At 33.0% G+C, this 21,854-nt stretch overlaps 2 protein-coding genes across 2 annotated transcripts; both read left to right on the top strand.

The window, feature by feature from the left end:
* The first annotated feature begins 964 nt into the window (after positions 1-964).
* LOC137831184 (probable serine/threonine-protein kinase PBL23) lies at positions 965-4,546 on the top strand. Its single transcript, XM_068638759.1, has 5 exons — positions 965-1,410; positions 1,999-2,180; positions 2,281-2,470; positions 2,904-3,295; positions 4,052-4,546. The coding sequence occupies exons 1-5, from the start codon at positions 1,260-1,262 to the stop codon at positions 4,310-4,312; spliced, it is 1,176 nt and encodes a 391-aa protein (XP_068494860.1). The 5' UTR covers positions 965-1,259; the 3' UTR covers positions 4,313-4,546.
* Positions 4,547-9,165: 4,619 nt separating this feature from the next.
* On the top strand, positions 9,166-21,413 carry LOC137831183 (DNA polymerase I A, chloroplastic/mitochondrial). The gene is made up of 12 exons (XM_068638758.1): positions 9,166-9,536; positions 10,807-11,551; positions 11,792-11,983; positions 12,532-13,211; positions 13,426-13,864; positions 14,172-14,267; positions 15,358-15,450; positions 15,526-15,720; positions 16,955-17,047; positions 17,153-17,365; positions 18,040-18,129; positions 20,790-21,413. Exons 1-12 carry the CDS (start codon positions 9,424-9,426, stop codon positions 20,949-20,951), a joined length of 3,111 nt encoding a protein of 1,036 aa, XP_068494859.1. The 5' UTR covers positions 9,166-9,423; the 3' UTR covers positions 20,952-21,413.
* Positions 21,414-21,854: the final 441 nt, after the last annotated feature.

A 21,854-nucleotide genomic window follows, 5' to 3' on the forward strand; every position in this document is an offset into this window, starting at 1 on the left:
ATGTGATGTGTGTCAGCGTTTGAGTTCTGTCTCAGAGAACTCTTTGTAATCATCAAATGTTCCACATATCACTTTTAATTGAGGACAACTCTTGGATTAAAGATATTTAAGTAATATTTTTAACTCTAATAACTCCTTTAATTTCTATAAGTATATATACATCTTATCTTATAATTTTCATATTTAAAAGTTATTACTTTTAATATTTACATGTATTAGTTTTTTATACTATGTTTTTTGTAACCATTATATTATATGTATGTATATGTATATTATTTGTAATTTCTTTAGTTTTTATTGTGTAAGTTTATTAATATCGAATAGTAAAAGTTTTTCCATTATAAAAATCAAATAAATAATTTGACTTTATTTTATTAAGTAGCGTATAAAAATTCAAAGAAAACCATTTATATAAGTTGTTACATAGGTTTATGTTTCTTGATCATTTGATGTAGAGATTAAATTTTGATAGTATCACTCTGAAATAAACTATTTTAGGAGAAAAATACTTATAATGTGTATTTTAAGTTCTTATCGATATTAATAATATGTAAATTTTAAATTATAATAATATCAATTTGATGTTAAATAAATTATATATTACATAGGCATTTATCTTACATAATTATAGTTTTTTTTTCTTGTTGGTTTGTTAAAATACTGCTCTATAATTTATATAAAGTTTATGATGTTTTGAAAAGAAGAAAACGAATTAGAGACATTCAAGTGAGGAACCAAAATTGTGAGAGCAAGTTCTACTTGACAATTTGGTTGGCCATTAATTGTTATAAAAAAAATAATAGCAAAATTATATAGTATAGTTGTTATGCTTATTATAATAACATACATTATAGCAAAAAATTAATTGTAAGCAGATGAGTTAATTTATTTTTTAATTCAAAATAACCACTAAATTACTATAAATATTTGTTGCATTAAATTGTTGTAACAGATTAGATCTTACGCAACAAGAGCCATAGCTAAACATGATAACTAAGTTTGTCTATTTTTGGTATTAGCAAATTTGACTATGTCTTCATATCCATTGGAAGCTCATATGCCTTGAAGAAGCAAAAGAAACCATGTGAGATGGGAAAGATTCTAAAAATCTAGAATATTTTACATGGTATTTTGCAGAACAAGGTTAGAATAAAGAGCAATTAAACAAATATTTTAAAGCAATTCTGGGGTGTTGGCTATTGCTAAAGCAATATTGGATTATAGGGTAACATTTTTAAAACTTAGTAAATGGGGTTGTGATGAAATCGAATTTTGGAAAAAAGAAAATGAGTTTATTTCCTTGTTGTACAACACAAAAGAGGCCCAGCAAGATCAAATGGAAGAAGAGCATTAAGGAAGATAATGATAATAAAAGTGTGGTCTCATTTTCCAACATCTCTTTTAAATCGGGTAAGTTTTCATAATTATGTATCTTATTTTTTTAATTGCATTTCTTTTATAATTATGTCTCTTATTCTTGTTTTCTAGGTGGATTTTTGAATTGTATTTTCTTCATAATTATGTCTTTTGTTCTTGTTTTCTATGTGGAATTTTGAATTTCATTTTTTATCATCGAGTTGTGTGATTTACATGACAAAATGTTGCAAAATGGTGTTTTCTTTAAATCATTTGTTAAAACTATTTAAATTCTCTTTAATATTGAAGTTTAAAATGAAAAACAAATGTGATGTTAGAACAATCGATGTTTGTATACGAGAATAAGGTTTTAACTCTGTGTATAATTATGTATAAGAACTTTATTTTTAGAAGTTTTGTATATGGGTTAAAGTATTCTTTAAATGTTTTCATTTATTTGTGCATAGGTTTTTGTAAACTTTATCAAATCTTACAATTTGAAAGATCCAAAATGCAATAGTTTATGTCTCTTTTACTTTGCAAGCTTAGACTTTGCATGATTGATTATCAAGTTTAGAGTGCAAAATGTGTTGAGAAAGACAAATAAAAATGTTGAAAACTTAAACAAATTTTGTGTTGTAGATAGTGGGAAGAGAAAGTTCATAACCGATGAGATAGCAAAGCTTGGGAAAGGAAATATCACCTCTAGGATAATTTCTTATCATGAGCTATGTGTTGCAACTCAGAACTTTCACCCTACCAACATGATTGGTGAAGGAGGCTTTGGAAGGGTATACAAAGGATACCTTAAAAGCACTAATGAGGTATTAATTACCTTAACTTCTCTTTGGAATATTGTGTTAAAAGGAAAAAAAAATTATCCAAGTTTTGACTAACCTTCAAAGTGTTGTGTCACATATGTAGGTGGTTGCTGTGAAGCAACTAGACAGAAATGGATTTCAAGGAAACAGGGAATTTCTTGTAGAGGTTTTAATTTTGAGTCTTTTAGACCACCCTAATCTTGTCAACTTGATAGGGTATTGTGCCGAAGGTGAACATAGACTTTTGGTATATGAATACATGGTTAATGGATCTTTAGAAGATCATTTACTTGGTAAGTAAATGTATTTCTTACATATTTTCCTTATCCTCTCATGCATAAAATAGCCAAAATCATAATCACATCCAATTTGAATAAATGAATATAATTGAACTAGTTGAAAATTACAAAAACAGTTAGAGATCCCACATCGACTAGAGATTGTGATATTTCATTGTATATAAGTGGGTGCAAACCTCACCTCATGAGTCGGTTTTATGAGGTTGAGTTAGGCCTAAAGTTTACTTTTTAATATGGTATCAGAGTCATTTCGAGTCTATCCTAGCGAGTGTTTGTTGGGTTTATCAGGCCACCCATAATATGAAGTTAGAGAACATGTTCTTAACATTTCTCTTTTAAGTATTAAAAAGATTTTTTTTGGTCACATTTCACACATTATAATTTAACAAGTATCTAAATGTTACTAACTAAAATAATGATTTTTCAGACTTAACTGAAGAAGCGAAGCCCTTGGACTGGCAGGCCAGAATGAAAATTGCTAAAGGCGCAGCAAAAGGACTTGAATATTTGCATGATCAAGCAGACCCTCCAGTGATATATCGTGATTTCAAAGCATCAAATATATTGTTAGATGAAAACTTCAATCCAAAACTCTCTGATTTTGGACTTGCAAAGCTTGGTCCAACAGGAGACAAAACACATGTGTCTACTAGAGTGATGGGAACATATGGATATTGTGCTCCTGAGTATGCATTAACAGGACAATTGACTACAAAATCAGATGTGTATAGTTTTGGAGTGGTGTTTTTGGAGATGATCACAGGACGAAGAGTAATTGAATATTCAAGACCAGAAGATGAACAAAATTTAGTTGTTTGGGTATGTCTCAAAACCTTTCTGATGTACTAACACTACATGAAGAACTATTGGCATTTAAAGTGATTTCTATTATTAATAAAAAATTATAAAATAATTTTTAAATTAGTATGTAAATTAGCTACCAAGATTTTAGCTACTATATTTTAGATTCTAAATTAGTTTCTAAAATACTAATAGAGACTAATTTAAAGTATAAGATAGTTAGTAAAACCTTGGTAACTAAAATAGTTATATATAGAAATTATTTTATTAATTATAGAGACTACTTTAGAAACCAATAATTTTCTTTTAGTTTATAAAATGATATCTAACTTAGTTAATTTAGTAACTAATTATTTTAGTCTTTAAAATTAGTTTTGTTTTAATAATTTTCTTGTAGTGTAAAGTTAATATTTCTCGAGGAAAAAAGTTAGAGTAAAATATGTTTGGTATGTATTTACATTCTTCAAATTTTCTTCTTTATTACATAATTAACTTCTTTTACATTTATTAATTTTCTATCTTTTCTTCCTTTTCTCTTTTTTTCTCTCCCAATTTATATACATAAAAGTGGATTCCATGGATATGCATTCATGGATTTGGATCATTGGAAGAAGATTAGAAAATTGACATTTTGCATTCAAACTATTAGGCTCAAATATGAATTATGTGCTCTTTATTCAACAACTTTGATTGACTAGCTATATGAATGTGTGAAGGATGTTATTTGAAAAAAGAAAGTAGCATGAAATGATTAGGGTTTATGCTTCTTTTCAGGCACAACCACTTCTAAAAGATAGGAAGAAGTTTATACAAATGGCAGATCCATTGCTAAAAGACAAGTACCCTATAAAGAGTTTATACCAAGCTCTAGCAGTTGCAGCAATGTGTCTCCAAGAAGAAGATGAAACTCGACCTATAATCAGTGATGTAGTTACAGCCATTGAATTTTTAGCAAGGAAGAGAGTAGAAGTTGATGAACCACAACCCAGAAAAGAAATTTCTCCTACTCAGGAAGAAGATAGTAATCACAACTAATCTAATGAAGATGGAGATAACAACCATATCATAATGAAGATGAAGAAAGGAAGAATTAAAAAGAAAGAGTATCAACAAAAATAGTAGAAATTGTGCATACATTTTCAAATTATAACCTTCATTTTCTTATATTGGAAGATATAAGAATTTATCTTCATGTGACCAAAACTATTGTACAAGGCAAAGAAAAAATACGCATGCCCTAATGAAATTGCAACACCCTGCATTTGCTAATGCTTGATCATTTTGTTTCAGTTATTGAAAGAATTAATTTTGAGATTTAGTAACTGTCATACTCAAAACTAAAAATGGATTATTGAACCATTTGTTTAAAATATTCTTTAAAATTTAACCTAAAAAATAAAGTTTTTGTTTTATAATTTTTATTTTAAAAACTGTAGTTCAAAATATGAATATATATGATAGAAGAGGAGAGATAAAGGAAGAAGAACAATATTTTATGCATAACTATAAGGAATTGGATGAAAAAGTAGATGAGATGAAAATGAGAAAATAAACATTTTCTCTTTAAAAATTCTCCTTCACTTAATTTTCTCTTTTAAAAAAATAAACTGTATTATTTTAATTAAAAAATCATATAAAGAGTCGCGAAAAAACGTGTATTTCCACTAGTTTTTTTATAATGATCATGTGAAATTATTTTAATTGTGTATGTAGATTAAATTATTTATTTTTAATATTAAAATTTTCATAAATTGTATTTGCCTCTACTTTTATTAAAGAGAAGAAAAAAAAATAAAAAGTTAAGTTATTTAAATAAAAAAACACAATTTTTTTTTTACTCATTTAGTATATTTCATGTACCGGACTAAAAAATACTATTTAAAAAATGTTCAAAATTAGAAATTCGAATATAGACATATTCCTAACTATACAAATAATTAAATAGTGATGAAAACTTAAATATGTTTGTTAGAGTATTTAATGTTTATTGTTTTTTAATAGTTGGTTTTTTAAGATAAGTTTTTTAAATGTTGTCATAAGGAGGATTATGTATTTGTTATTTATCAATCTTTATATTTGAAAGTTTTTAGTTCCCGATCACTTCTCAATCTCAATATTAAAAAATAAGGTACCTACAAACATTGAAGTTACTATGTACAAGTAACAATTAATGAATTATAAGATAAATAATAATATTTGTGTTCAATATTTTCTTTATCGGTAAAGAATTATATAATTAAAAGGGATTAAAAGTGTCTCAACTCTTATACAAATATCAAAAGATCGTCCACCTAGGATACATTCTTCTAGTATTACAATATAAAGAGAAAAGACATAGGCCTCCCCACAAACTAATAGAGCAATGCATTAGGCCAACCTGACCAACAGTGCCATAACAAATTGCAAGAAACGCCAGACCCTGCATTCAAGGATCTTCTTAGATCGTAAAGCTTTCTGTATCTGATTCTTCTAAAGTCCAGTTCTCCTTGACCATCTCAAACATAACCCAGACAGGCCTAGATAAACAAGCCCCAGAACCATGCACACAAAACCATCCATAGAAGCAAGATCTGTGTACTAACTATATGTGTTGCATAAACCATACCAGCAACCACAAAGTTCTGCATTCTGACATCCCTGCATCCACAAGTTGCACTAAAAAAACCAGCAAAGTTGCATCTGACTTAAAGCAGAACTTGGCCAAAACACCTTGCTTCCTCCCCTTCTCTATTTGCCCAGACACAAACCTAATAATCAAATGCTGCCTAACGTTACATCACAACAGAATATATTGTCATTGGCTCTGCAATCTAGGCCTACTTCAGATCCTAAACAACCACCCTACACCGAAAACACCACCCATAATCTTATTCTTCTGTCCAGATAACCCAGCCTCCTAGTAGCATCTACAAGCTAAAAACACACCATTCCTCGATTACCTATACCTTTTGATATAAATGAGAGGGTTTAACACCTAATTCGAGAAAGAATGGTTGAATGGTTGCACCCTATATTTCATCCATAACCACAATTTAAGTTGTGCCAAATGAAAAATTTCCTTCGAGTCAACTACCTTTTGTTTGAAGACAACACTGTTTCTTTATTCCCAGATACACCTTATTATAAATGCCCACATACTAACGTGTATTAAATGGAAGCTCTCATAGTGAATCCTCAAGTCCTTATGTTGTACAAACAATATGCCAATCCATCTTAGGCACAATGACCATACACACTGTGCATACTTACACTCCAGAAACAAATGATGAGATGTTTCATCTGCATCCTAGTACATTGCACAAGAAGATGTATTTGTTGCCACCCTTCTCCTAATTAAACGCACTCTTGTTGGCATTTTATCCATCAAGCAGTGATCAACACATTGGGCATAGCTTTACTCTTCCAAAAGTGTTTGAAAAGAGCAACATGGGTACCACTAACGTCATTGACTAAACATTCATACATTGATTTCACAGTGAAAAGTCTTGTCTTTTCTCTTCCCCAAACATGTACATCGTTAACCTTCTTATTCAAGTTGACCCCGGATATGACTCTTAAGAGATCTTCCTCTTGAGCAAATTCCCATACAAACCGAGCATGCCTCCACTTTCCTATTTCTTCACTCACCAAACACCATCTCCATTTAGCCAAGAGAGCATAATTAAACTTTCGTATATTTTTAAGCCCCAACCCACCCTCATCCTTAGATTTACAGAGGTTTTCCCAACTTACCCATGATATCGCTCTGTTGTCCTTCCCCCAACCCCACAAAAACCTCCTTTGAATACTAGTGATACTTTTACATACCGATGCAGGAGCTTTAAAAAAGGAAAGATAGAAAATAGGTAAAGTTGTAAACACCAACTTGATTAAACAAATTCTTCCTGCCAACGACAAAAATCTCCCCTTCCACGCATTTAGTCTAGCATTGAATTTATTTAGAATTGGCTGCCAAAAATGTTTCTTTCTTGGGTTGCCCCCCACTTCAATCCCCAGATACTTAAAAGGTAGTCACATTTGAGTGCAATTTAAAGTCTTTGCATAGTAGACAAGAGAGTTCCTTTCAACATTTATTCCTGCCAACATAGACTTATGGAAGTTAATCTTCAACCCTGAAGCTAACTCGTACCTTAACTTGTACCCTGAGACAAAATTCACAAGTGGCTAACACTTATTGGAAGATCAACAATGGAACAAAAACTTGTTGACCTTGAAATAATTTAGAGTGAAATTGGGTGGTTGAAAAACTTTTTCAAAATCATTGTGATTGCTAATCAACAATAATTATAACTAAAAACAAAACTTACAAAGGAAAAACAGACACATAGGGTTGAGTCATAATTTGATAAAACAATTGCTAAAAAGTTGAACAATATTCTTTGATTATAATAACTTAGAAAAAAATTTAGCAGATTCTTCAACAAAATCCCTTTGGAGAAACATGATTTTTAGAAACATCAAGGAAATTGAGACCCAAGTTAATTTAAAACAAACAAGTGATGAAAATCCAATCTTTATGATTATAGATCACATGAATAAGTTTCAAATGAATAAAAAACAAGTCACTAGTTAGTTCCGCTAGCTTTAAGATTGATTTAAAACAATTTTGTCTACTCCTCTGGAGTGTCAAAGTTCTAAATATTGCATTATTGAGATAATAAACTTTGTAGTTAAATTCTGTGAAGTATGAGGAAGTTTAACTTCTAACAAAGTTGTTAATAATTTCATATTCCTTATAGGCAATGTATGATTTGTATCATACATTTAATGAAATCGTCTATATGATGTCAAGTGGGGACACTTGTATTAGATCTTAAAAATCTTTAGAGTACTCTTGAATATCAAGCTTGCACATGGTTTAGTAAGCACAAGACACATGGAGGTATATTGTGATTGATTAACCATTACACATCCTAAATGTTTTTTATTCATTTAACTTGTCACACCAACTATATTATTATAAAGCTTCCATGTTAGGCATCACTATGCAACTTGACATCTCAGCTATGGTGACACCTCAAGTAACAACAATCATCTGCCATTACACGAAAAAATATTATTAAAAAAGAAAAAAAGAAAAAAAGAAAATATAATAAAACTATGAGGAAACTAGACCGAAACTCATATGTTAACAAAAACTATACATAAGTAAACTATACCTATTCATAAAGAATTTTAAGAACAAACTGTATGAAAGTGTATTATATCAATAAAATAATTCTCTATGAATAAATCCTAAATTATTACACGAATTTTCTCAATGATTGATTCATAAAGTTTGTTATATCAACTAATGTATTACATTATGTAAAAAAAAATTCTTCTTTTCTTTTTCTTTCCCCGTTTGCAATATTTAGGAGATTGTCATATTTTATCACTGATATTTCAAAAGGAAAAGTCTCCCGTTGCTAAGTCCACCACTAACAAAAGTTGCAAATTCATGCCTAAATAGTTGCGACCTAAGATTGAATCTCACTTTTTAAACATCTTCTCTTACTTTTTTTTTCTCTTCGATCTCTTTTTTATGCTCTCAAATTCTTATTATAACCCATGATATTTATATTTTTTTCTCTTAGGTTTCTTTTTTATACTCTAGAACTCTTGTTATAACAGATTATATGTAGATTTAAGACCGAAAGAAGTATATCATTTTAGATTCAACTATATATATTTGTGTTGAAAAAATATAAAAATAATTCCTTAAATCATTTTTAGTTCCTTAATTTTTTAGGAGACATGGCTTATTCATGTCAAATAAATAAATCTTAGGAAGTAGACAAAATATTTAGTGTTGAGCAAGCACTATAATAACCTAACCCGAATCGAACGTATCTGCTCCTTAATTTTTAATATAAAAACAACATAAAAAACTTTTACCCTTTCCAACGTTATTTTCCTTTTGTATTTTTTTGTTCCCATCATTCTCTGTTCTGCACTTGCATGAATTTTCAAAGCTTCAGGGTTTATGGCCTCTCTCTCTCTCACTTGCAACCCTTTTTGCCCTCTTTTCCCTTATAAACTCTTCACTCGCAGACTCACTTGTGTTCTTCCAACTCAAAAAAGGCCCTGACACTCTTATTTACCTTTTTCCACTGCCCCAACACAAAGGCTCAAAGCTGGGGAGGCTTGTGGGCGTGATTGCCACCATGGGTGTCTCTTCTCAGACCACCCCTTTATATTGCCCCTCTTGTTCCCGCCACTTCCGTACTGCTCTCTCTTCACTGTCCCTTTTGGCTCCCTCTCAATCACCACACCCCAGGTTGTTCTTCCTTCAAAGTTTTCATCTTTTCTCCATTGGGTGTCGCTTTTGTCTTTGTGGTGGTGTTAAGTTGTTTGTTGTTGGTGTGTGCACAGTGTGTTTTTCTTGTTTTGGTTGCTTTGTTAGATGGCTTGAAGAATTTGCTTTGCTGTCTGGAGTACTGTTCAGCTGAACTGTCTTGTGTTTGATGGTTTTGGTTTTTCTTTGCGTTTGAACTTTTGATATAGGGAATAGTGCGTTTCAGGGGATTAAGTTTGAAGTGTTTAGTATGGTTTTGTTTATCGTTTCCGGTGTTTTGTGGAGTGTCTAGTTTCCACTTGTGTTTCTGAATTGATAAGAGGGGTGAGGGGAGGTATTTATTAAAGGTGCAGTAGCAGTTTGATTTGATTGTGAAAGGGTTTTGTGGAGTGTATTTGTGTGTCAGTGTGTTCAGAAAATGGCCTCGGAAGCATTTTGGTAAGGTTGTACATTGTGACTTTGTTATTGTGAATGTTCAGTTTATAGATGGTTCAGGTATTGCCAGTGGTTGAACGTGGTTTTCACTTTAAAGGGCATAAAAGATTTTCACAAAAGTATAATTGAAAACTCGTAGGGGCGTCACCATGTAAATTTCACTCAAGGTTGCTTGTGTCTTGATAGTAGTTTTCAAATTTTTTATTTGCTAAGCTTTCGACACCAGTGACTAAAAAGTTTAATTAACGTAAAAATTTCATCATTGAATGGCAAGTTACTAAAAGATGAAGGGTAAGTTCTAAATCATGAAGGGGTAGGTAAATGATATTAAGGTTCTATGGTCTTCGAATTGTTTTCTCATCTGCACTCTTTTTTATTTGGAATTCTATATCTTGCATTACTGATCAAACAAAGAGTAAGCTAAAATTGTTTGTGTTAATTGTTGACTTCCATAGTGGAAAGGTTCTTGTACCTTCCTGGTTTGATACCGGTGATCAACTCCCATAAACATAATCTCACATAAAAGCTGGCAACTGCATATGATCCTGGGACTAACTATATGTAAATGTGGAGTACGTTGGCAACTGCATATGATATACTAGATAATGGGTATTTTTTAATATTATTTGTGACATTTCAAAAGTCAAAATATGTATTGCTTTAGCTCACACCTATGGGAGATTTTTTTTCTTGATTGTTCTTGTACCGTTTCTTCTTCTTGCTAAACTGAAAAGCTAAATATGCCTTTATATTCCATTCATTGGTATCGTTTTTATTTATTTTTCTTTTAATTTTTTTTGCATGATATGATCTGCAGAAGAAAAATCCAATCAATCCTGATCGCCAACAATATCCTTCGACACAGTGCCTTGTCTTTCAGAAAAGGTTATTCCTGCCTAAAGAGAACACCTTTTGGGTTGAATAAATTTAAGGACGTGGAGTATAGCTATAAATCTCCAGTAAATATTTCAGTTAAGAAATTTTCACACATGTCATATGGCATGTTGGAGGAAAGGAGAAATGAAGAAGAGTTGGCTCGATTTCCCACAACCCCTGCTATGCAATACTGGGTTGAGGAACGGAATAAATTATCTACACGTAAAATGGAAATACAGTCGCAGAATAAGTTCAGGATTGCGTCAAATGCAGCTACTTCAACTGGTCAGAAACAGGCTGTTTCCTGGAATACAAAGCACACAAATGTGCAGCAGGAACTTGATGAACCTGCCTTGCCTTCTGTTAAACATTCTAAATTAAACAACTCAAAAGGGTTGATAGACACCAAAAGGGTGGACAGCCTGTTAAAGGTACCTCCATCAGAGATCCATAAGGAGAAGGTTGATAGAGTTAAAGACAATTTCTATTTGGATACAACTGCAAAGGATGAAGCTAATGCAACATCTGTTAAAAAAGCACGTAGCTCTGAACAATTAAAACTTCGAGGCAGGCTTTGTAGTATCTATGAAGACATATTGGTTGTTAATAATATTTCTCTTGCTGAGAAAGTTGCTAAGATGCTTACAGTAAATTACAGGCATTTTATTCATGCATGTGATACTGAGGTACAATTCTTGTCTGTTTTAGCATATATTATGGTTGTTCCTTGATTGCAGCAGTGTACATCTAAATTCTTGTCAAGTTCAATGAATTTGTCCTTTTGAAAAATCATACACATTGAAGTGATATATTATATTCTTAAGCCATTTCTTCTATTGAGTGCATATTAGCTATTGTATCAGTATGAATCTCATGGACATTTCATAAATCTTGAAATAATGTATCAACTTTTAATGTTGTCCAAGGTGGCCAAGATAGATGTCAAACAAGAAACACCTGTAGATCATGGGGAGATAATATGCTTCAGTATTTATTCAGGTCCAGAGGCTGATTTTGGAGGTGGAAAGTCATGTATTTGGGTAGATGTTCTTGATGGTGGAGGCAAAGAGATCTTTAATAAGTTTGCTGATTTTTTTCAAGATTCATCCATAAAAAAGGTAACCTTCTCTTACTGGACCCTTTTTTGCTTTAAATCCTATCACTCCTCTTGATGTGCACCTTTTAAGGCCTGTTTTGGCTTATATTTTACAAAAGTTGATTTTTGAAGAATTGATATTAAATAAATTTGATTTGTGTTTGGGAATAATATTATATAAGTTTAGAATAATTGATTTTGTTTGGTAGAGTAGAATCTCTTTTGAAGTGTAAATGCAGGATTTTTTTTTAAAAGTTTGATAGGTTAAACAACTAGAATTAATTCTATTTGATGAAAAAGTAAAAACATTTCACTTTCAAAGTCATTTATTCTTACCCTATTAACAAGGGATGCTGAAATGTTTTTTTTTTCTGAAATTCAAAGCAGTAGCTTACTAGCTTCCAAAAAAAGCTTTAAAAGAATATTTCATATAAATTAGATTTTAAAAAGGTTATCCAAGTGCATAATTCTAGCTTCATAAACTAAAGATGGCTTTATATTACTTTTGGGTTTGTGACATGGGATTCAAAATAAATTTTGAAGTAATCAATTCGTTGGTGCATTCTGTAGGTCTGGCATAACTATAGCTTTGACTGTCATGTTATACAAAACTATGGATTTAAGGTTTCTGGATTTCATGCCGATACAATGCACATGGCACGGTTGTGGGATTCATCCAGGCGCTGGGTTGGTGGTTATTCTCTTGAAGGACTTACAGGTGACAGAGAGGTAATGTGTAGGGCTAAACTGGACCATGAAAAGGATTTGATTGGTAAGGTGTCCATGACAACTATATTTGGCCAGAAAAAGGTGAAGGTAGATGGATCTGAGGGTAAAATGACTACCATTGCTCCTGTTGATGTGCTGCAGAGAGATGAACGAATACCTTGGATATGTTACTCTGTCTTAGATGCTAGAAGCACTCTAAAGCTTTATGAGAGCCTAAAAAGTCATCTTACAAACATGCCTTGGAATCTTGATGGAGTACCTGTTTTACACAAAAACATGTATGATTTCTACCAGGAATATTTGCAGCCATTTGGTGAGCTTCTAGTCAAAATGGAATCAGAGGGAATGTTAGTTGATCGGTTATATCTTAAAGGCATAGAAGATGTGGCCAAAGTCGAGCAAGAGGCAGCTGTTAATAGATTCCGAAAATGGGCATCGAGATATTGTCCTGATGCCAAGTATATGAATGTTGGAAGTGATGCACAATTACGTGTACTGCTCTTTGGTGGCACCATTAACAGGTGCTCATCATTTAAATCTTGTGTGGAGCATGTTTCTACCTTAACACATTGATAATTTTGAAGTTGAAATTGATACCTCACAATCTTTTCTTTGGTGAATGATATCATGCAATCTGAACTATACTGAAACATGCTTTGTAAAAGTACTAGACATATTCATTATGTTGATATCGTTATAGTTTATCATTTTCTCGTGCTACATTATTCATTACAGAAAAAACCCTGATGAGGCAATTCCAACTGAGCGGATTTTCAAAATTCCCAATGTTGATAAAGTGATTGCAGAAGGCAAGAAAGCTCCCACAAAATTTTGTGATATTAAGTTGAATAGCATTGGATACAACCTGAATGTAGAGATGTACACACCAAGTGGTTGGCCGTCAGTTAGTGGTGATGCTTTAAAAGTCCTGGCTGGCAAAGTTTCTGCTGAATATGACTTCAATGAGGCTTGTGATGTGGATCTTGATGTTGAAGATGGAAATCCTTCTCAAAGTGAAGTTTTACCCAAAGAAATAGACAAATCTGCTTACGGAACAGCTTTTTCCTGTTTTCCTACAGAGGAAGAGGGTAGAGAGGCTTGCCATGCCATTGCTGCTTTATGTGAAGTCTGTTCAATCGATTCTTTGATCTCTAACTTCATCCTTCCCCTGCAGGTAATATTCCTTTTTAAATTTTTTATTTTGAATATCCCTTGTCTGGTGTGGTTATTGATTTTGATGTTACCCTATAAACTTTGCTTACCCAGGCATCAATGTATTGATACTGCAATATAAATAGTGCGCTAGTTTTTGTTTATGTATGCTAGAGCAAGAGAGAGGATGAGATTTGCGATTACTTGATTAATCCAATGCTTGCATTAACTTAAAGGGGGTTGTTGGTATATTATAGATTGTGTATGTATTCAAGTTTGTTGGTTATGTATGTATACTCTATGTTATATTAATCTGTTCTCAATGGCAGGGGCACAACATATCAGGAAAGGATGATCGAATTCATTGTTCCATAAATATCAACACGGAGACTGGACGCCTGTCAGCAAGAAGGCCAAATCTGCAGGTTCTGATAACTTTTGAGACTTAGCTGTTTGTTTACTTGAAATTTTTAAATGCCATTTTTTTTCAATACTTCATCTATGTATTTATTTATTTATTGATGATGGTAGTTCTATCTTTTTATGTTTATAAGTTATGAAGTCATTTATGTGGCTTCACTTAATAATACGTGCATTTAGGAGAAATGGTCCTTGATATGATATAAAAGCCTCTATGACGAAGTAGTTAGGAGGAGTTTGATTAATTCTTCAAACAATGTTATTTTTAAGCAAGGTACATGGTTGACCTCTGCATTGTCCATGCTTCAGGCTCAATGGACGTAGTATGACAAGCCAAGTTCAATATATATCCTCACCTAATAGTTTAAGCTTTTAGAACAGTTGGTTCTTGACAATGCTAAATTCTTAGTGTAGCAATAGAACAGCTCATTATTGGCAAAAGACTAAACAGCTATCTATCACGATTGATATGAAATAAATGTTAATCTAAGCCTATTATTTTAGATAAAAATATGTGCCAAAGTTTTCCTGTTTGCTGTAAGTTTAGTTCATGAACTCTCTCATTTTAGTAAAAGTTCTTTTATCCTTCCTACGGACTGTATATTATCTTGTTTTTTCTGTATTTTGTTATGAATAAATTATTCCAAAGCTTAACCTATTTGGTGAAAATACATAAATGTTCTTATTATACATGTGCTCTCTCGGACAAGTCCCATTTGGGCTTGAAGTATGAAAAATGCACAAGCCTACCTGTGCTGAAATTCAACATTTTTGTTAGAAGAATGGGAGTGCCAGGGATCCAACTCTAGACCACTTGGTCATTGAGGCCCTAATACCATGTCATGATTCATCTCAAAAGTTTAAACTGTCAGGTTAAGATATGAGTTGTTTTATACACTAACAATATTTTTGAAAAAGAAAAGGCAACTAAGTAAACTCATTTTTCATGTACATTAACCACTTACAATGAATTATGAATCTAATTGATTTTTAATTTGAACTTTGAAATTATAGTATGGGTATTGCATACTGTAGATAAATCTTTGGATTTTAAATTTTTTTTATTTAATCTAACATATATAATTCATAAACTAGAACCAACCTGCTTTGGAAAAGGACCGTTACAAAATCCGTCAAGCATTCATAGCCGCTCCAGGGAATTCTCTTATAGTTGCTGATTATGGACAGGTTAGGTATTTACTTATCTAATTGAACTAGTTACAAGAAATTTCCTTCTGTTGACGGAGTTGCATATGGTTGCAGTTGGAGCTTAGGATTCTTGCACATCTTGCTAACTGTAAGAGCATGTTGGAAGCCTTTGAAGCTGGTGGAGATTTTCATTCGAGAACTGCAATGAATATGTACCCATATATTCGTGAAGCAGTTGAGAGAAAGGAAGTGCTTCTTGAGTGGCATCCTCAGCCTGGTGAAGACAAACCCCCAGTTCCTCTCCTGAAGGTAAATTGTCTTTGGATCTATTTAAAGTGGACCATAAGCACTAATAGCCTTGCTGTTAGATACCCAAAAATATTTTGTTAGTTTGGTATATCTCATTATGTTGTAGCTCATTGTATGTCAGTAATGAACACATGATACAATTAAGACATGTTAAATTTAAAGGCTATTTTCTTTCTTCATTTATGATAGGACTCCTAGACATCAACAAGATGTTTATGGGCCTAATATATGGCAAGTCTTCACTAGGAGAAAGGGAGTGCAGTCCAGTAGTGAAGAGAATGAGAAAGAGAGTGGGGCCCAGTAGTGGGGGGAATGAGAAAGAGAATGGGGCCCAGTAGTGGAAGGAATTACAAAACCAGTTTGTACAGTACGGACTGTCCAAGCCTTTTAAATGCTCTACTTAAGCCACATCTCTTGTAGATGTAGGGCTAAATCACCACCTGTGAGGCTGAATTAAGGTAGCCCCTGAAGAGGCCCATCAAAGGCACCCCTAAATCAATTTAAAAATAATTGCATGGTGTTTCATTAAGCATGGTTAAATATCGTAATGGATGGATCAGGTACAAAAGTGAATCCCTCCCTCCCAAAAGGGAAAGAAAACAGTTTCCATGTATTGGCTGCCACCTTGTGTAGCAGTTATCAAGAAAATTTATGGATGAGATTAGGGAAATAAATTCTCTCATATCACAATATTATTAATAATGTTTTGCTTTATGTTAACCCAAGTAGACAAATTATTGGAGATCTACATGGACTAAAAATATGACTAAATTATAGTATATAAGCAGATGCAAAATTCATCTTATAAGTTGATTTTGTGGGGTTGAGTTAAGTTTAAAGTCCACTTTCTAAGAGGGACATTTTAAATATTAGAGCAAAACCCAGAATTCAGGAATTTATGCAAAGAGAGAGCAGCTACTGCTTGTACTGTTGTGAGGGAAATCATCCGACATTGGGCACATGTGTTTGTGGTCTATATATTGTGGGGTTCCAAACAGTTACACCGAAAAATTCATCAGAGTTTGGGGATGTCTGAGATGTATTTAATAATTAAGATTTGAGGTTTAGTTAAGCTTCTTGTAGCCAGCTCCAGTTCTATAAACTTATAGAACACAGGCATGATACATAGTAAATTTGGAATCAAGATTTAAACAAAAATATAATCATCTTCTCATTGGTTGATCTTAAAATAGCGTACCATTTATCTATTTTTGACATTTCTTTTTCATTTCAGGATGCCTTTGCTTCTGAAAGAAGAAAAGCCAAAATGCTTAACTTCTCAATTGCGTATGGAAAGACTCCAGTTGGGCTATCAAAGGATTGGAAGGTACCTTGAATTTTGTAGCTTATTATGAAGGGCTTAAATAGTTTACAAGTCCTCTTCATTATTGATTTAGTTGTCCGAAGAAGGTTACATATATTTTTTTCTCAGGTTTCTGTGAAAGAGGCTAGGAGAACAGTTGACCTTTGGTACAATGACAGAAAAGAAGTGCTGAAATGGCAAGAAGAACGTAAAAAAGAAGCTTGTGAATTCCAACGGGTTCACACATTGTTAGGGCGAGCCCGGAGGTTTCCGAAGATAGACCCAGATCACAGCTACCATAAAGGTCATATTGAGCGAGCTGCTATTAATACACCAGTCCAGGTCCTTGATCTTTCAAATACTTTTATACAATAGCCTGCCATACTCCCTTTCTGTCTCAATTTTGATGGTTACTTATAGTAGATGTATAATGTACCAATTCGCTTATAGCAGTTCTACCATCTAAAAAAGGTGACTTGTTCTTGCTATAGTGGGTTCACCATATAATCGGTTACATTCAGATCTCTTGGAAACTTTTTCCCTCTAAGAACAACAGTGAGCGGTGAGAAAATGGGTCACATTAGGCTTGTGAAAACATCACAAATCAAAGTTTATATTAAAATGATAATTCATATAAAGCTGTGAATAAAATTATATTGGAGGCTAATTGCATTGTTCTTAATTTCCTATCGATTTAGAGAAGTACACAGATTGCATTAGTCTTGTCAGCTGTTACTCTAGTATATTAAAGCAAAAATTTCCATGTATAAAATAAAATAATAAACAATATTCTCACCAGACATGCCATTGGTGTGAGTGTGTGTGTGGAGTTCCACAGAGTGGCTTCTCCTCTAAATGTAAGCCTCCATGTTAATAAACAGTTTCGGAGAGTAATTGATGGTGTTTTTCTATTGGCAACAGATTTATATTATTCTTCCTTCAATCCATAAAGTTTTTTATCCATATCCACCTTCATGCCTTTTTTTCTGGCTCTTCTGATTTGTCAAATATTACAGGGTAGTGCAGCAGATGTTGCTATGTGTGCCATGTTACAAATATCCAAAAATAAGAAGTTGAAGGAGCTTGGATGGAAGTTACTTCTACAGGTTAATATTTATGTCTAGAATTTTCTGCTTTTTTTTGTGTTCACTTTTTGTCAAGTTTCATTCAAGTATATTCACACAGGTTTGATTTCAATAATATATTTATTCACTTTTTGAGAGAATAGGGCATGGACAAGTATCAGAGAAATTAAAGAATCATTAACTGTGGAATATAATTTCTATTGATCCGTGAAAAAAGTGATTGTTTGTGTTACTGTTGGATGAGGAAACTGATATATTTATTGAAAGATAACTACGGCTTTTATAAAGCCTTTACAAAACAGAAATCACAAAATTAACTCCTACAAAACAGCCACTTTAAACAAACAGAAAACTATTGTCTATTAACTAGCCACAACGTTACAGACCAAGTCATACTGCCTATTAATCAGCTATAACGTTACAAACCAAGTCAGAAACTCCAACAAATTCCTCCCCGTAAACTGAAGTATGCTGAAACAACATCAGTTTACTCAAGTCGTCGAACTCCAAGCATGCTTCTGAATTTCACAAATTGATCTAGCTTAATTTGTTTAGTCATTATGTCTGCTACTTGATCTTCAGTTCCACAAAACACTAACCTCATAGTCCCATTAGTTGACAAATTACGCAAGTAATGGTACCTGACATCAATATGTTTTGTCCTTCGATGCATAACTGGATTCTTGGACAATTTTATTGCTGAACTATTGTCACACATGATATCGATACACTTGCTGCTTAGAACACCCAACTCCTTCAGAATTCCTGTAAGCCAAACTCCATGACATGCACTTGCAGTGGCAGCCACATTTTCAGCTTCTGTAGATGATAGTGTTACAATTCCCTGCTTCCTTGAACTCCAACATATTGCTGCTCCATTTAAAAAGAAAACATAGCCTGAAGTGCTCTTCCTGTCGTCGCGCATAATCACTGTTTGTGTATCCCAACAGATTTACATCCTTACTCCATTTGTAATAAACTCCAACATCTAATGTACCTTTTAAATATCTCAGTACCCTTTTAGCAATCAGCATATGTTCTTCTTTGGGATCAACCATATAACGAGAAATCAAACAAACCACAAACATTCAATCGGAACGAGTTACCGTGAGGTACATTAAGCATCCTACTAGTTGTTTGTACAATGTTGCATCGACACTTTTATCGCCTGACTTTGACAAGAAGGTGCCAGGGACTATCAAATTCTTTACTGCATTACAATTCGACATATTGAACCTTTAGCATACTTCTTTTGGCACAAATGAATTCCTCCTTCGTTTTGATAAACCTCAATATGTCGAATTGTAATGCAGTAAAGAATCTGATAGTCCCTAACACCTTCTTGTCAAAGTCAGGCGGTAAAAGTGTCGATGCAACATTGTACAAACAACTAGTAGGATGCTTAATGTACCTCACGGTAACTCGTCTCGATTTAATGTTTGTGGTTTGTTTGATTTCTCATTATATGGCTGATCCCAAAGAAGAACATATGCTGATTGCTAAAAGGGTACTGAGATATTTAAAAGGTACATTAGATGTTGGAGTTTATTACAAACGGAGTAAGGATGTAAATCTGTTGGGATACACGGACAATGATTATGCGCGAGATATTGATGACAGGAAGAGCACTTCAAGCTATGTTTTCTTTTTAAATGGAGCAGCAATATGTTGGAGTTCAAGGAAGCAGGGAATTGTAACACTATCATCTACAAAAGCTGAAAATGTGGCTGCCAGTGCATGTCATGGAGTTTGGCTTACGGGAATTCCGAAGGAGCTGGGTGTTCTAAGCAAGCGAGTGTGAAAGTAGTTCAACAATAAAATTGTCCAAGAATCCAGTTATGCATCGAAGGACAAAACATATTGATGTCAGGTATCATTACTTGCGTAATTTGTCAACTAATGGGATTGTGAGGTTAGTGTTTTGTGGAACTGAAGATCAAGTAGCAGACATAATGACTAAACCAATTAAGCTAGATCAATTAGTGAAATTCAGAAGCATGCTTGGAGTTCGACGACTTGAGTAAACAGATGCTTGGTCTGTAACGTTATAGCTGATTAATAGGCAGTATGACTTGGTCTGTAACGTTGTGGCTAGTTAATAGGCAGTAGTTTTCTGTTTGTTTAAAGTGGCTGTTTTGTAGGAGTTAATTTTGTGATTTCTGTTTTGTAAAGGCTTTATAAAAGCTGTATTACCAAAGCAAGCTCTTTGATACTTAACTACTCAATTGCATTAAAATTCATTATTCCAATCTTTGAATGGTGAAGCAAAATGCTCCAAGTAGTCTGCTTAAGCAACCGGCTGTTGAATGAAAAGCTATACAAATTATTCTTTTGAAATAAAGATAATTCGTGGCATCTTGATTGATGTATTTTCCGTTTAGCCTAATATTCCAGTTTATACATTGGTTGCTTTGACATTTTTCCATTTTAACACGCTCTTCAATTCCTCATTTTCTGATCTTTAATATGTGAATGTCATGAGCATTGAGCTTCCTAACCATGGATGGTGTAGATTGCTTAAATAATACATCTCTTAATCCTCCCTTTTTTTCATTAACTTCTCATGATGTCATCTTCTTTGTTTGTATTACTTTCATATCTCTATTACCCTTTGTCAATCCATTCCAGTGTGATGTTTCACTTCTCAATGTTAACTAAGATTTTTGGCTATGGCAAATCAGGTTCATGATGAGGTCATATTGGAAGGACCAACAGAGTCAGCTGAGGTTGCAAAGGCCATAGTTGTTGAGTGCATGGAAAAACCCTTCAACGGTGAGAACTTTCTCAAGGTCGGCCTCTCTGTCGATGCCAAGTGTGCTAAAAACTGGTATGCTGCAAAATAGATGGCTAGTCATACAATATTAAAGGTGATGAATTGGTGTGGTGGGGTAATTTTGCACCCTTGATTTCATACAAAGGCCATCCATGATTGGATTGAGGTGTTTTCTTGGCAGCATGATTCCTTTGGTAACTGTAAAACAGAAGAGGCTGCTACTTCTGTGCTTCTTTTTCCATGGCAAAGGAATTGCCCTTGAGGTTATCTTCCTTCATTTCTATAGAGGCCCTTGATGTTCTGGGAAGAGTAATTCCATACTGATGTTTTGTTGTGCATAGCATGTGTCTTTGAAGGAAGAAACTAAGGGGCAAAGCCCTGGTGTTAGCCATTTGACTGCTTCTGTTATCTGTTTATTATGATTCTTGGTGTATCATTTGTATGCATCATGTAACATTATGGCATCATGGCTTTGTGTGCAACTGTATCATGTGTATATTGTATATAAAATACAAAATTTCTATTTCATTTACATCATGCAGCAACAAGTGTTTAGGTAAAAAAATTGATGTAGGATTTTTAGTGTGGCTTTTTTTTGGTCCCTAAATCCTTAATTTAACTTTTAACTTGTTTTTTTTTTGTATAGGAAAATCTTTTTTAATAAGAAAATTGATAGAATTTGTTCATAACTTTTCTGTCACTAGAAGGCTTTTATGCTTTGTTTGGATTGGGGATTTGTTTGGATCAAAGAGTGGAAAGTTGAGGGTGTTTAGATTAGGATATAATAAATAAAGTGAATGTGTGAGGAAAGTTTATTGAAGTATGTGAGTGATGTGATGGTTGTAAGAATATTTTGAATTATTTATAATTGTGTAAAATATAAGATTACAATTTTATCCTTGTATATAAAAAAAGATAAAATAAGTAACAATTAATTTTGTGCACATTATAGTTAATTAAAATAATGTAAAAT

The sequence above is a fragment of the Phaseolus vulgaris genome, chromosome 6 (genome assembly GCF_000499845.2).
Source record: "Phaseolus vulgaris cultivar G19833 chromosome 6, P. vulgaris v2.0, whole genome shotgun sequence".
Taxonomy (NCBI): Eukaryota; Viridiplantae; Streptophyta; class Magnoliopsida; order Fabales; family Fabaceae; genus Phaseolus; species Phaseolus vulgaris.

Bases quoted from the DNA above. Each gene is read 5' to 3' on its own strand.
- LOC137831184 (XM_068638759.1), top strand. From the start codon at position 1,260: ATGAAATCGAATTTTGGAAAAAAGAAAATGAGTTTATTTCCTTGTTGT. The intron at 2,471-2,903 runs GTAAGTAAATGT...ATGATTTTTCAG, and splicing joins TTTAGAAGATCATTTACTTG to ACTTAACTGAAGAAGCGAAG. The intron at 3,296-4,051 runs GTATGTCTCAAA...GCTTCTTTTCAG, and splicing joins AACAAAATTTAGTTGTTTGG to GCACAACCACTTCTAAAAGA.
- LOC137831183 (XM_068638758.1), top strand. From the start codon at position 9,424: ATGGGTGTCTCTTCTCAGACCACCCCTTTATATTGCCCCTCTTGTTCC. The intron at 13,212-13,425 runs GTGCTCATCATT...TATTCATTACAG, and splicing joins TTTGGTGGCACCATTAACAG to AAAAAACCCTGATGAGGCAA. The intron at 17,048-17,152 runs GTACCTTGAATT...TTTTTTTCTCAG, and splicing joins GGCTATCAAAGGATTGGAAG to GTTTCTGTGAAAGAGGCTAG.